The 14,872-nt window shown below is 36.4% G+C and overlaps 1 protein-coding gene across 4 annotated transcripts in view; it reads left to right on the top strand.

Moving 5' to 3' along the window:
• LOC110465029 (formin-like protein CG32138) overlaps positions 1-14,872 on the top strand; it is a 67,003-nt gene that overhangs the window by 36,381 nt on the left and 15,750 nt on the right. For all 4 annotated transcript variants that reach the window (XR_002464573.1, XM_021520592.1, XM_021520591.1 and 1 more), the window contains 13 exons: positions 384-477; positions 676-753; positions 1,906-2,016; positions 2,424-2,573; positions 3,897-3,945; positions 4,736-4,930; positions 5,196-5,354; positions 6,207-6,331; positions 6,826-6,973; positions 11,415-11,472; positions 11,874-11,943; positions 12,994-13,071; positions 13,625-13,711. Coding sequence is in view for 3 of the 4 variants with exons in the window: in XM_021520592.1 (XP_021376267.1) it covers positions 384-477; positions 676-753; positions 1,906-2,016; positions 2,424-2,573; positions 3,897-3,945; positions 4,736-4,930; positions 5,196-5,354; positions 6,207-6,331; positions 6,826-6,973; positions 11,415-11,472; positions 11,874-11,943; positions 12,994-13,071; positions 13,625-13,711 (1,402 nt within the window). In the remaining variant the exon portion in view is untranslated. The remainder of the gene's footprint in view (positions 1-383; positions 478-675; positions 754-1,905; positions 2,017-2,423; positions 2,574-3,896; positions 3,946-4,735; positions 4,931-5,195; positions 5,355-6,206; positions 6,332-6,825; positions 6,974-11,414; positions 11,473-11,873; positions 11,944-12,993; positions 13,072-13,624; positions 13,712-14,872) is intronic.

Below are 14,872 nucleotides of genomic sequence, written 5' to 3' on the forward strand. Positions count from 1 at the left end.
AGGTAATAAGTTGTTTAGGCAACATTTTGGACCCCCAAAACCTGTTCCATATGGTTGTCAGCTATTTAGCTATCAGTCTCAACCACTGAGTTCTCAGGTTAATAGGGTGACTGGGGTTTGACTTCCAAATCAGCGGTGGAAAGGTATGGGTCACCTGTCTGAACGCATGGGTTTTCTCCGGGTAATCCAGTTTCCCACATTAAGACTCCTAACACACTTCCATCTGGACCAAAAGAGTGATAGATATAAGTTAAAAAAAACTTGTTTCTCATATATGTTTTAAAAATAACTACATTGTATAGCTCTTGACTACTAAAGATAATGTGTTCACTGCCCTTATTTCTGATTGGTTGGTCATAAGTTGGAGTGCCTTTCTGTTACAGGACGAAGGCGCTGGTTTTAGAGCTACTAGCAGCAGTATGTCTGGTGAGCGGGGGACATGAGATCATATTGTCAGCATTTGACAATTTTAAGGAGGTAAGCATCCCAAGGTGTCCCACACAAGAAGTTATAATCAAGGGACCACACAGGCATCTGCTGTCATTTGTCCAGCAGAAGAGTCTGTTGCCCTAGATAGATTCAAGAAAATCAATTCTCGTAAATGTTCACATATTATCAATGCAATGTAATGATCAAAAATATTGACTGAAATCTCTCCTGTGTATTCTATTGTAGGTGTGCGGAGAGAGACACAGATTTGAAACACTCATGGATTATTTCAGGAATTTTGAAGAGTTTCACATTGATTTTATGGTAAGACTGCACCAATGATCTCACAAACCCACAGCAGATTCAATGGAATGTTATTGTTTGTATTTGTTCAAGAGTTATATATAAATTATGATATTTAAGTGGACCTTGCCTCATTTTGACAGAGATATATTTTTTTAATGTAACAATGTCAGTTCATTACACAAGACTGCCAAAGTGCCAAATGTAGATTGATATCAAGATTATTTTGTTCTGGACCCTTTTGGTGTAGATTGCTGTCACGCTTACTTCTCCCACACTTCACAGGTACATTTTCGTTTATGCTAGAAAAGATACACCTGTCTTTACCTACCTAGGGTAACACAGCTCCAATGTGCTATCCTGAAAACATCAACATTGCAACGGGAAACCATGATTGTGTCGTCTTCCTTGTCTCCAATTTCATGTGCTGTTGATAATTGCATTGTGCTCCGGTTCACCTTTACAGCTTATCTTTACAGTAGGAAAGTAAGGGAGAAAAGATAACCAACTTGAATCTTGTGTGATGTCGACCCAGAAATCCTAACCCTTGGGATAAGATTTTTTTGAAGTTTAGCACTTGACACAGACTCATGCTAACGTATAAAAACTTACTCTCATGTTGAGATTTTCTCATCTACATCACATAAGAGTGATAGATTATATTATCCAAGTCTGCATGTATTGTAAGGGAACATTGGCATATCTGGTTGAAACGGTTGAACCGGGTGAACCTGTAAAGAAAACGACAGGTACAGATCTGAACCGAAGCTGACCTCAGTAGTATTGGCACATGTAGATTGAGGGGATCCAGAAGTACCTGACCTAAACTAAAATGCTGACTATTGCCTGTTAGCGTTATTTCTTTCTAAAACAATGTCAAGCCACATGTAGATTTTAAGATACGTTATGTAATTCAGTGGACACATGAAAGTAGGGCATAATATTCTTGATACATTATTTTTTATTCTCCGAAACTGTGCATTTTTAACTTTGCTTATAGAACGGTCCAAGTGCGTTCGTTTATCGTGGAATATTTCTGCGCCACACGTACCGTTTCAACCGGGATACGCAAATGTAGCCTTTGTGTTTTGGTTTAACGCTGTGGTGTGTTAGATAACATTAGTAAGATTGACTGATGATGTTGATGTATTGACCTGTTTATGTATGTTACAGGTGGCTTGTATGCAGTTTGTAAATATTGTGGTTCATTCGGTCGAGAACATGAACTTTCGTGTCCACCTGCAGTACGAGTTCACGCAGATTGGTCTGGATGACTATCTCATGGTAAACAGACTTTTGGTTATATATATAAAGCCTTCATGTATAGAGTACCGTCAACTCCAAGTATATCATCTTTATTGGCATAATAATGAATTATCAAATATTTGTCATTCTCTCCAGATTTATTCCATATAGATAACATCTTTTGATGTTTTTACAGAATTTTTAAACATGATTAACATCATCAAATAGATACACACAAATACCCAACACAAATACCTATAAAGACAATTATAAAAAAATAGACAAATTATTATACTGAATTTGTTGAAACTGTTACAAATTCACATATCAATGAATAAGGCTGATGTGGTTTTGATTTTGAATTTTGGCATTGACAAAAAATATAGGATTTAAGGTATGAGTTTGATTATTTTCTGTGTTATAAATTACATGTTGTTATTATTTAGAAACTTCGACACACTGAGAGTGACCGGCTGTCGGTGCAAGTGCATGCCTACCTGGACAATATGATAGATGTTCAACAGCTGCTGGAGGATTCGGAGACCAAGACTGAGGCTCTGGAACGTGCCGAGGAACTAGAGGACGAACTTTCACATGTTAGTACCATACCACCTACTGTTGTACACATTTTTCATACCCCAGGAACATTTAATAGATCCCCATGTTAATTGTAACTTTAGAGAAAAAATCTAAAATTAGATTCCTATATATCTCACTTTTACCAGGACTGTTAATTGATGATAGAATAACTGGAAAGCTGCAATGTTTTCTTCTCTTAAACGAAATACAGAACTAAATCCTCTTCTTCACGTTATACACAATTTCATGGAATATTTCTATGATCTATATTTAATACTCATGCATGACAGTTTGGGGTTGCCTTTTGCAGCTGCAAAATGATATGTAAAATTCTTTGTGTATAAAGAAGGCTTATAACATGTCTGGCTAATTGTTTGGGTGTATGTAAAATTCATTGTATGTTAAGACGACTTATAACATGGCTGGGTTATTGTTTGTTGTGTATAAAGAAGATTTATAACATGGCTGGGTTATTGTTTCGTTGTGTATAAAGAAGACTTATAACAGGGCTGGGTTATTGTTTGGTTGTGTATAAAGAAGAATTATAACATGGCTGGGGTATTGTTTGTTGTGTATAAAGAAGGCTTATAACATGGCTGGGTTTTTGTTTGTTGTGTATAAAGTAGACTTATAACATGACTGGGTTATTGTTTTGGTGTATGTAAAATTCATTGTATGTTAAGAAGACTTATAACAAGGCTGGGTTATTGTTTGGTTGTGGATAAAGAAGACTTATAACATGGCTGTGTTATTGTTTGTTGTGTATAAAAAAGACTTATAACATGGCTGGGGTATTGTTTGTTGTGTATAAAAAAGACTTATAACATGGCTGGGTTTTTGTTTGTTGTGTATAAAGTAGACTTATAACATGACTGGGTTATTGTTTGGTTGTGGATAAAGAAGACTTATAACATGGCTGTGTTATTGTTTGTTGTGTATAAAAAAGACTTATAACATGGCTGGGGTATTGTTTGTTGTGTATAAAGAATACTTATACCGTGGCTGGGTTATTGTTTGTTGTATATAAAGAAGACTTATAACATGACTGGGTTATTGTTTGGGTGTGTATAAAGAAGACTTATAACGTGGCTGGGGTATTGTTTGGTTGTGTATAAAGAAGAATTATAACATGGCTGGGGTATTGTTTGTTGTGTATAAAGTAGACTTATAACATGACTGGGTTATTGTTTGGTTGTGTATAAAGAAGACTTATGACATGGCTGGGTTATTGTTTGGTTGTGTATAAAGAAGACTTATAACATGGCTGGGTTATTGTTTGGGTGTATGTAAAATTCTTTGTTTATAAAGATGACTTATAAAATTGTTTGGATGTATTTCAGGCACATGAAAGACTTCAGGAAGTAGAAGATGAAGCCATGTCCAAAACAGGTAAAACATCAATACACGGCCCTGGCTAGCTAGCTTTGTAAAGATTTGGTCATTTCCTTCTCTTATATTGCATTGTGTACATCAGTGTTGTCCGTACTTAGTGGACGTTTTAAACAAACACATGTTACTGGTGAACTGGTCGGTCAAAATGGCCGGTTTTGATGCCTGCTTGGTAAGAAGATAATTATTATTTGAATTAATGATTTTAGTCGTATGTAAAATAAAGTAAAATAAAGTAGTTTACAATGTTTGAATGATAAAGGATGTAATTGCTAGACACTTATGAATCCATTATGAATCCTTTTCTGCAATTGAAATATGGTTTGTGAAAACTTAACATTTGAAAATAAATAAATACTAGACAAGAAGTAACTTCTGAATCCAGATTTCTATAACTGTACTTTTTGTACTATATTTTGAGAAAGCAAACTTTCCTCTATTTGGAGATGGTAATTTAAACCTGATTTTTATCTGCTCTGAAAAGAATTTTTTTTTTGCTAAATATATTTAACCAAGAACAATGTGTTAAAGGCTAGGTCAGGCTAAAATAGAAAATTTTGAATAATTTTCTCCAGTTGAATTCATCAGTTTGTAGATGTGTGCATTAAGTTTCTCATATTCAAGTCATATCTAAAGTATAATTTGACACTACGAACAAAGATACAAATTTGTGGGTTATTTATCAAGTTCTAAAGTTGACAGTCAAATTGACAATTACTTATTTCGTTCGTACAATTTTAATAAGCATGTTTTCAAGAACCTTATCTGAAAAATGTCTTTTGTATTGTAGTGGAACTGGAGAAACAGTTATCAGATTCAAATCAAGATATTGAAGAGTTGCGAGATTATTTATCAAAACAGGAGATAGAAATGAACTCTTTACGACAAGTTGTTAATGAAAAGGACGAGGAGTCGAGGAAGAGGCAAAGTATACTAGAGGCTAAACTCCAGGAAATTGAGCAAATTAAACAGACTCTTCCGTCAGGTAGGTAGCTGATAAACTGACTCTTCCGTCAGATAGGTAGCTGAAGAATCTTACATTTGTCTGTAAATGTTGTCTGAAATATTCTTAATGCTTGGCAACTAGCTGAGGGAAACACATCTGCTTTATGTAGGTCTCAGAAATGTATTACTAAGTTCATCCAACTTTTAGTAAACTGTAAAGTTTCTGTTTGCTTCCCAATGATGAGTATACGAGTTAAAACAGGGCATTAGTTGTCTAATACTGTGCTCAATATCTTACGTTACAGGTGTAGGAGCTGCTGCTGCCAGTGCCAGTGTGCCCATGGCCAATTTCCCCCCTCCCCCAGCCCCTGCTGCACCCATGCCNCCAGCACCTCCAGCCCCAGGGCGAGGACCACCAGCTCCCCCACCCCCACCTGGACCTACTTCTGGACCAACTATGTCAGGTAAGCTCTGTTCCAACAGGACTCTGATTTGACGATATGTCACTAGACAGAGGAGTCTAGGTCAGCTAATGACCGATCAAGCATTTGATTGAAATGTCAAAAGATATTTAAATGGGGTCACATACTGTGAAATCACTATTTTTTGTGGAGTATTAATTTTGTTGATTTTGTGGGTAATCTTCATCCACGAAATCATAGGTCCACGAAGTAATTACAAGTTTGATGTTACGCAGTTCTCTGTTTGTGTGTGTACTCGTAATCCGTGAATTCATGTACACACGAAATGGTGTATTGTCGGGAAACCATGTAATTTGGGCCCCATGAAAATATCTGATTTCACAGTAATCAAATTAAATACTACATTGATCACTGCATTTGAATTATCGTCTGTAGAAAGTTTTGCTCGACCTGATATAATACTTGACGCGAAAACTTCCTATTCAGACTAAAGAAAAAGTCTTTATTGTGATTTAATGTGAAAGTGTCAGGTAAACTAAAAGATAATATGATTTTTTTGATTTTTTGATTTTGATTTTAATTTTAATTTTTTTTATTTTCAAAGTATTTTTCACATTACAATAACATATACATTTCATTATACATAATGAATTCCACTTTCACACATACTTGCATACTAATTTATGTTGCTCTTTTTGTAAGTGGTATTTTTTTTTGTATTGTTATATGAGAAAGGAAGGAAAAAAAGATAAAAGAAACAAGAAAACAAAGAAATAGAGGAAATAAACGATAGATAATAGACAGACAGACAGACAGACAGACAGACAGACAAGAGGAGAAGTACCAGTATCAAACAAACCAATTTAAAGGAGATAATATGTATTTGTTTTGTAGCAATGACAATAAAAAAGAAAATCCAAACCAAATACCGTTTGCCAATCCTCAACTGGACGCCCCTCAAACCTCAGCAAGTCAAAGGCACAGTTTTCGCAGACCTGGATGATGAAAAGCTTTACCATGTAAGATCACTGTAATTTATGAGAAATAAGTGAGAATGGGTTGTCTACAAGAGATGTGTTAAAAATCCTGTACAATCTCAGAAAATGTGTTAAAAATCCAGTACAATCTCAGAAAATGTGTTAAAAATCCAGCACAATCTCAGAAAACGTATCAGTACAATCTCAGAAAATGTATTAAAAAGTAACAGTACAATCTCAGAAAATGTATTACAAATAACAGTTCAATCTCAGAAAATGTGTTAAAAATTCAGTACAATCTCAGAAAATGTATCAGTACAATCTCAGAAAATGTGTTAAAAATAACAGTACAATCCAGTCCATCCTCACACGTACAAAAAAAATGATGAAATCACCATCCAATCTCACAAGTATAGAAATCTGTGAAAAAGAAAGAAAAAAGAAAATCCAGGCTTTTCTTACAAGTAAAGAAGATATGTTTTAGTCGATATATTAAGAAAAGATTGTCCACACCTGTTTTGATTTTTGATTGACAGGTGATAGATTTTAATGAGTTTGAGGAGATGTTCCGCCTGAGTACAGGACCATTGAGAGGCGACGATGATAGCACACCAAAGTTACTCAAGAAACTACGCAAACCTGAGAGCGTCAGTCTGTTAGAACCAAACAGACTACGCAATGTGGGTAAGTTACACAATAAACAGACTACGCAATGTGGGTAAGTTACACAATAAACAGACTACGCAATGTGGGTAAGTTACACAATAAACAGACTACGCAATGTGGGTAAGTTACACAATAAACAGACTACGCAATGTGGGTAAGTTACACAATAAACAGACTACGCAATGTGGGTAAGTTACACAATAAACAGACTACGCAATGTGGGTAAGTTACACAATAAACAGACTACGCAATGTGGGTAAGTTACACAATAAACAGACTACGCAATGTGGGTAAGTTACACAATAAACAGACTACGCAATGTGGGTAAGTTACACAATAAACAGACTACGCAATGTGGGTAAGTTACACAATAAACAGACTACGCAATGTGGGTAAGTTACACAATAAACAGACTACGCAATGTGGGTAAGTTACACAATAAACAGACTACGCAATGTGGGTAAGTTACACAATAAACAGACTACGCAATGTGGGTAAGTTACACAATAAACAGACTACGCAATGTGGGTAAGTTACACAATAAACAGACTACGCAATGTGGGTAAGTTACACAATAAACAGACTACGCAATGTGGGTAAGTTACACAATAAACAGACTACGCAATGTGGGTAAGTTACACAATAAACAGACTACGCAATGTGGGTAAGTTACACAATAAACAGACTACGCAATGTGGGTAAGTTACACAATAAACAGACTACGCAATGTGGGTAAGTTACACAATAAACAGACTACGCAATGTGGGTAAGTTACACAATAAACAGACTACGCAATGTGGGTAAGTTACACAATAAACAGACTACGCAATGTGGGTAAGTTACACAATAAACAGACTACGCAATGTGGGTAAGTTACACAATAAACAGACTACGCAATGTGGGTAAGTTACACAATAAACAGACTACGCAATGTGGGTAAGTTACACAATAAACAGACTACGCAATGTGGGTAAGTTACACAATAAACAGACTACGCAATGTGGGTAAGTTACACAATAAACAGACTACGCAATGTGGGTAAGTTACACAATAAACAGACTACGCAATGTGGGTAAGTTACACAATAAACAGACTACGCAATGTGGGTAAGTTACACAATAAACAGACTACGCAATGTGGGTAAGTTACACAATAAACAGACTACGCAATGTGGGTAAGTTACACAATAAACAGACTACGCAATGTGGGTAAGTTACACAATAAACAGACTACGCAATGTGGGTAAGTTACACAATAAACAGACTACGCAATGTGGGTAAGTTACACAATAAACAGACTACGCAATGTGGGTAAGTTACACAATAAACAGACTACGCAATGTGGGTAAGTTACACAATAAACAGACTACGCAATGTGGGTAAGTTACACAATAAACAGACTACGCAATGTGGGTAAGTTACACAATAAACAGACTACGCAATGTGGGTAAGTTACACAATAAACAGACTACGCAATGTGGGTAAGTTACACAATAAACAGACTACGCAATGTGGGTAAGTTACACAATAAACAGACTACGCAATGTGGGTAAGTTACACAATAAACAGACTACGCAATGTGGGTAAGTTACACAATAAACAGACTACGCAATGTGGGTAAGTTACACAATAAACAGACTACGCAATGTGGGTAAGTTACACAATAAACAGACTACGCAATGTGGGTAAGTTACACAATAAACAGACTACGCAATGTGGGTAAGTTACACAATAAACAGACTACGCAATGTGGGTAAGTTACACAATAAACAGACTACGCAATGTGGGTAAGTTACACAATAAACAGACTACGCAATGTGGGTAAGTTACACAATAAACAGACTACGCAATGTGGGTAAGTTACACAATAAACAGACTACGCAATGTGGGTAAGTTACACAATAAACAGACTACGCAATGTGGGTAAGTTACACAATAAACAGACTACGCAATGTGGGTAAGTTACACAATAAACAGACTACGCAATGTGGGTAAGTTACACAATAAACAGACTACGCAATGTGGGTAAGTTACACAATAAACAGACTACGCAATGTGGGTAAGTTACACAATAAACAGACTACGCAATGTGGGTAAGTTACACAATAAACAGACTACGCAATGTGGGTAAGTTACACAATAAACAGACTACGCAATGTGGGTAAGTTACACAATAAACAGACTACGCAATGTGGGTAAGTTACACAATAAACAGACTACGCAATGTGGGTAAGTTACACAATAAACAGACTACGCAATGTGGGTAAGTTACACAATAAACAGACTACGCAATGTGGGTAAGTTACACAATAAACAGACTACGCAATGTGGGTAAGTTACACAATAAACAGACTACGCAATGTGGGTAAGTTACACAATAAACAGACTACGCAATGTGGGTAAGTTACACAATAAACAGACTACGCAATGTGGGTAAGTTACACAATAAACAGACTACGCAATGTGGGTAAGTTACACAATAAACAGACTACGCAATGTGGGTAAGTTACACAATAAACAGACTACGCAATGTGGGTAAGTTACACAATAAACAGACTACGCAATGTGGGTAAGTTACACAATAAACAGACTACGCAATGTGGGTAAGTTACACAATAAACAGACTACGCAATGTGGGTAAGTTACACAATAAACAGACTACGCAATGTGGGTAAGTTACACAATAAACAGACTACGCAATGTGGGTAAGTTACACAATAAACAGACTACGCAATGTGGGTAAGTTACACAATAAACAGACTACGCAATGTGGGTAAGTTACACAATAAACAGACTACGCAATGTGGGTAAGTTACACAATAAACAGACTACGCAATGTGGGTAAGTTACACAATAAACAGACTACGCAATGTGGGTAAGTTACACAATAAACAGACTACGCAATGTGGGTAAGTTACACAATAAACAGACTACGCAATGTGGGTAAGTTACACAATAAACAGACTACGCAATGTGGGTAAGTTACACAATAAACAGACTACGCAATGTGGGTAAGTTACACAATAAACAGACTACGCAATGTGGGTAAGTTACACAATAAACAGACTACGCAATGTGGGTAAGTTACACAATAAACAGACTACGCAATGTGGGTAAGTTACACAATAAACAGACTACGCAATGTGGGTAAGTTACACAATAAACAGACTACGCAATGTGGGTAAGTTACACAATAAACAGACTACGCAATGTGGGTAAGTTACACAATAAACAGACTACGCAATGTGGGTAAGTTACACAATAAACAGACTACGCAATGTGGGTAAGTTACACAATAAACAGACTACGCAATGTGGGTAAGTTACACAATAAACAGACTACGCAATGTGGGTAAGTTACACAATAAACAGACTACGCAATGTGGGTAAGTTACACAATAAACAGACTACGCAATGTGGGTAAGTTACACAATAAACAGACTACGCAATGTGGGTAAGTTACACAATAAACAGACTACGCAATGTGGGTAAGTTACACAATAAACAGACTACGCAATGTGGGTAAGTTACACAATAAACAGACTACGCAATGTGGGTAAGTTACACAATAAACAGACTACGCAATGTGGGTAAGTTACACAATAAACAGACTACGCAATGTGGGTAAGTTACACAATAAACAGACTACGCAATGTGGGTAAGTTACACAATAAACAGACTACGCAATGTGGGTAAGTTACACAATAAACAGACTACGCAATGTGGGTAAGTTACACAATAAACAGACTACGCAATGTGGGTAAGTTACACAATAAACAGACTACGCAATGTGGGTAAGTTACACAATAAACAGACTACGCAATGTGGGTAAGTTACACAATAAACAGACTATGCAATGTGGGTAAGTTACACAATAAACAGACTATGTGGGTAAGTTACACAATAAACAGGCTGTGTGGGTAAGTTACACAATAAACAGGCTGTGTGGGTAAGTTACACAATAAACAGGCTGTGTGGGTAAGTTACACAATAAACAGGCTGTGTGGGTAAGTTACACAATAAACAGGCTGTGTGGGTAAGTTACACAATAAACAGGCTGTGTGGGTAAGTTACACAATAAACAGGCTGTGTGGGTAAGTTACACAATAAACAGGCTGTGTGGGTAAGTTACACAATAAACAGGCTGTGTGGGTAAGTTACACAATAAACAGGCTGTGTGGGTAAGTTACACAATAAACAGGCTGTGTGGGTAAGTTACACAATAAACAGGCTGTGTGGGTAAGTTACACAATAAACAGGCTGTGTGGGTAAGTTACACAATAAACAGGCTGTGTGGGTATATAAGTTTCAGAATCAAATGTGGTTTATTCACAGATTTAAAACAATTTATTTTCAAAAACATATTCAATAGAAACAAATCTGAATAATATCGTATAACTAAACTATTACCCATACAAGATTTTAAATTCTTGATTTAGAGTATTTTTTTGTCTTTCAAAGCCATCACGAGGAGGAAGATAGAAATGACGAACGAAGAGGTGATGAAATCAATCAATAGGTATGTACAGTCTCAATCTCTCAGTCGAATCACCCATGGATGTTTCGTAATAAAATAGGTGTATGTTGTGTATGTTTAGGTTATCTTTTCTGAATTGAATAAAGCCACACATATTTTAAATATCTAAACTTGATGGAATCAAGCACATAGGTTTTAGATTATCTTACATTAGTGGAATCAAGCACACAGGCTAAAGATTATCTTAATATTGGAATCTAAATTAATTGAACCACATAGAATCAACCACACAGGTTATAGAATATTATAGTTGAACAGTTTTATTTACCTCATGAAATTATTTTAATGTTTGACTTAAATTTTACAAGGACTATTAATTTTGTAAGCGCGAGGCTGTTAATTTGTGTGAAGCCAACATGAACAACTGTGCTATGTTTTTGCAGCCTTGACCTGAAACGACTGTCTCTGGACATGGTGGACATCCTACTGACCATTATGCCCAATGACCAAGAGGTCAGTATCCACTTCCCTATGTGTGTTGGAAGTAAGATCTAAATACTGACAGACATATCAGACTGATCACCTGATAGATTACCTGTTCTGTGAGGAAAGTCTACAGTGATGCTTTGATTTAACTGATTCTAATTTGCATATTGATGAACTAATATGTATACTACCATTTTGTCACAAAGTGATACATGATATTTTCATTTAAGGATTGAATCCTGTTGTGTTGAGGTTTATAGGGTATAAACCTGAATAAGTCTTGAGATGAATTTAATGAACTGCGAAATCCTTATATTTACATACAGTTGAATTTTGATATTTTTTATAATTTCTTAAATATTGGACTTGTGCAAGTCTATTCCGCAGAAGGTGCCAATGTGACGTCGTCACTCACTGTAAGACGTCATTCTGATCAGATAAACAGCTCTTCTGTATTAATTACAATGTTAAAATAACATGGCACATAAATACATGTTTATTCAATCTGAAACCTTTGAAAAGAGAAATTGAAAACAGTGTATAAAAGGGATTATTTCTGACATTAATTTGCTGACGTATTCATATCTAACCTTAGATATGGTGTGGACAACTGGGCCCGTATTTATGAAACCGTTCTCATGCTCAAGCATAGATTCTGTGCTCAACCTAATTTTCTGGTAACACGCATAAGTCATGCGAAAGGTTAAAATTGTTATTTGTAACATTTAAAACGGAATTCAGCTGGAGTTCTCACCAAAATTCTTTCAAATCATTAACCAAATATTAAGTATCAATTTATTTATCACCGGAACAAGAAATTGGGCTTGAGCACGGAATCAGAGTTTGAGCATGAGAATGGTTTCATGAATACAGGCCCTGTAGTCATATAACCTTGCCTGTTGTAAAACAGTAAACCACAAAACAATATGCAATAATATTGCTACATTTTTATGAAATTTTTTAAAAGTTAATTTCCTTGAGAACTGTTCTGGTATTGGCAAAATCCCATTTTTTTTTTTTTAATAATGTTCAAAACATTTGTAGTTTGTATCTGCTATCAATTTTCTTGTGTTTTAGGTCAAAGCATACAAACAATACGAGAGAGATCGCAAACCTAAGGAGCGCCTCACAGACGAGGACAGGTTCATGTGTATGGTATGTTGTGTTAATTACCCACTAGGTTTGTATTGATACACTAGATCAATTTGAAATTTTACTTAATGAAAATTGACCTTTGTGGTAGGTTTTGGAAAGGATTCCATTCCATAAGAATACACCCAGCACATCTCTTGGCATGCCTATGTGCATCAGTCTGATTAAAAGTTTTCAATCATAAGTATCAAATTAATTGATTTATATATGCATTTCTTTCTCTCAAATATAACACATTCTGAACTTATAAAAACAGAGCTGCTAGTCTAATTGAACTTGCCATTTGATTCATTAACTCATTCCCCCCTGACATTTCATAATGAACTATTCCAACCTTTGTATTGAAAGGGTTCAAATGTGTCTTCAGGGGTGAATGAGTTCAGAGGTATATCATCTTGATGCTACATTGTATGGGATCTACTTATGTTAGATCTGTTACAGAAATAATGTTTAAAAACTACAATATTAACTATGTGCTCTGGCAGCTGGTAACTGTCAGCTCTGCACTTGAACTTTATGGTCACCATCAAGTCAGATGCATTCTTTGTGATTTCAGTTCTGTAAAGTAGAAAGGCTGTCACAGAAGCTGAACATCATGAGTTTCATTGGTAACTTCCAGGACAGTATACACCACCTCACACCTGTAAGTACCATCATAGCTAATTAATAACATTCGTGTGGCCTGTCACTGTCTAAGAGGTAGGGTTGGACCGTTTATAAATGTAGCTATTTCGGGTATAAATCCTGACGAACCTGCAAATGTTTATGCAGGCCTTGCAAGGCTTTGTCAAGGCTCACCTGAAAGCAGCAACAGATTACTAGGTCCGACTTTATTTAATAAACGAACAACTGTGGTCCGAACAGTTTTGCGGTTTAAAAGAAAATGGCCCTAGAATGTTCCTTCGGGTTGTAGCTTATCTACTTATTTGTCATGTAGTAGATACCCTTTTAGAACTTTGCAGAAAATTCTGTGTGATCTTTTGTGTTTCTGCATGTTGAAGGCTTTGATGCAATGCTGCCGTTATATATATGACCTTTGCCCTAGAACCCACACGTTGTAGTATCCATGACAATGACATTTGTCCTAGACCACACACATTGTAGTATCCATGACAATGACCTTTGCCCTAGACCCCACACGTTGTAGTATCCATGACCTTTGCCCTAGACCCCACACGTTGTAGTATCCATAACAATGACCTTTGCCCTAGACCTCACATGTAGTATCCATGAAAATGACCTTTGCGCTAGACCACACACGTTGTAGTATCCATGGCAATGACCTTTGCCCAAGACCACACACATTGTAGTATCCAGGACAATGACCTTTGCCCTAGACCCCACACGTTGTAGTATCCATTACAATGACCTTTGCCCTAGACCACACACGTTTTAGTATCCATAACAATGACCTTTGCCCAAGACCTCACATGTTGTAGTATCCATGACAATGACCGTTGCCCTAGACCACACACATTGTAGATGACAATGACCTTTGCCCTTGACCACACATGTTGTAGTATACATGACAATGCCCTTTGCCCTAGACCACACACATTGTAGTATCCATGACAGTGACCTTTGCCCTAGACCACACACGTTTTAGTATCCATAACAATGACCTTTGCCCTAGACCCCACACGTTGTAGTATCCATTACAATGACCTTTGCCCAAGACTCCACACGTAGTATCCATGACAATGACATTTGTCCTAGACCACACATATTGTAGTATCCATGACAATGACCTTTGTCCTAGACCACACATGTTGTAGTATACATGACAGTGACCTTTGCCCTAGAG

Source organism: Mizuhopecten yessoensis, unplaced genomic scaffold (assembly GCF_002113885.1).
Source record: "Mizuhopecten yessoensis strain PY_sf001 unplaced genomic scaffold, ASM211388v2 scaffold11047, whole genome shotgun sequence".
Taxonomy (NCBI): domain Eukaryota; kingdom Metazoa; phylum Mollusca; class Bivalvia; order Pectinida; family Pectinidae; genus Mizuhopecten; species Mizuhopecten yessoensis.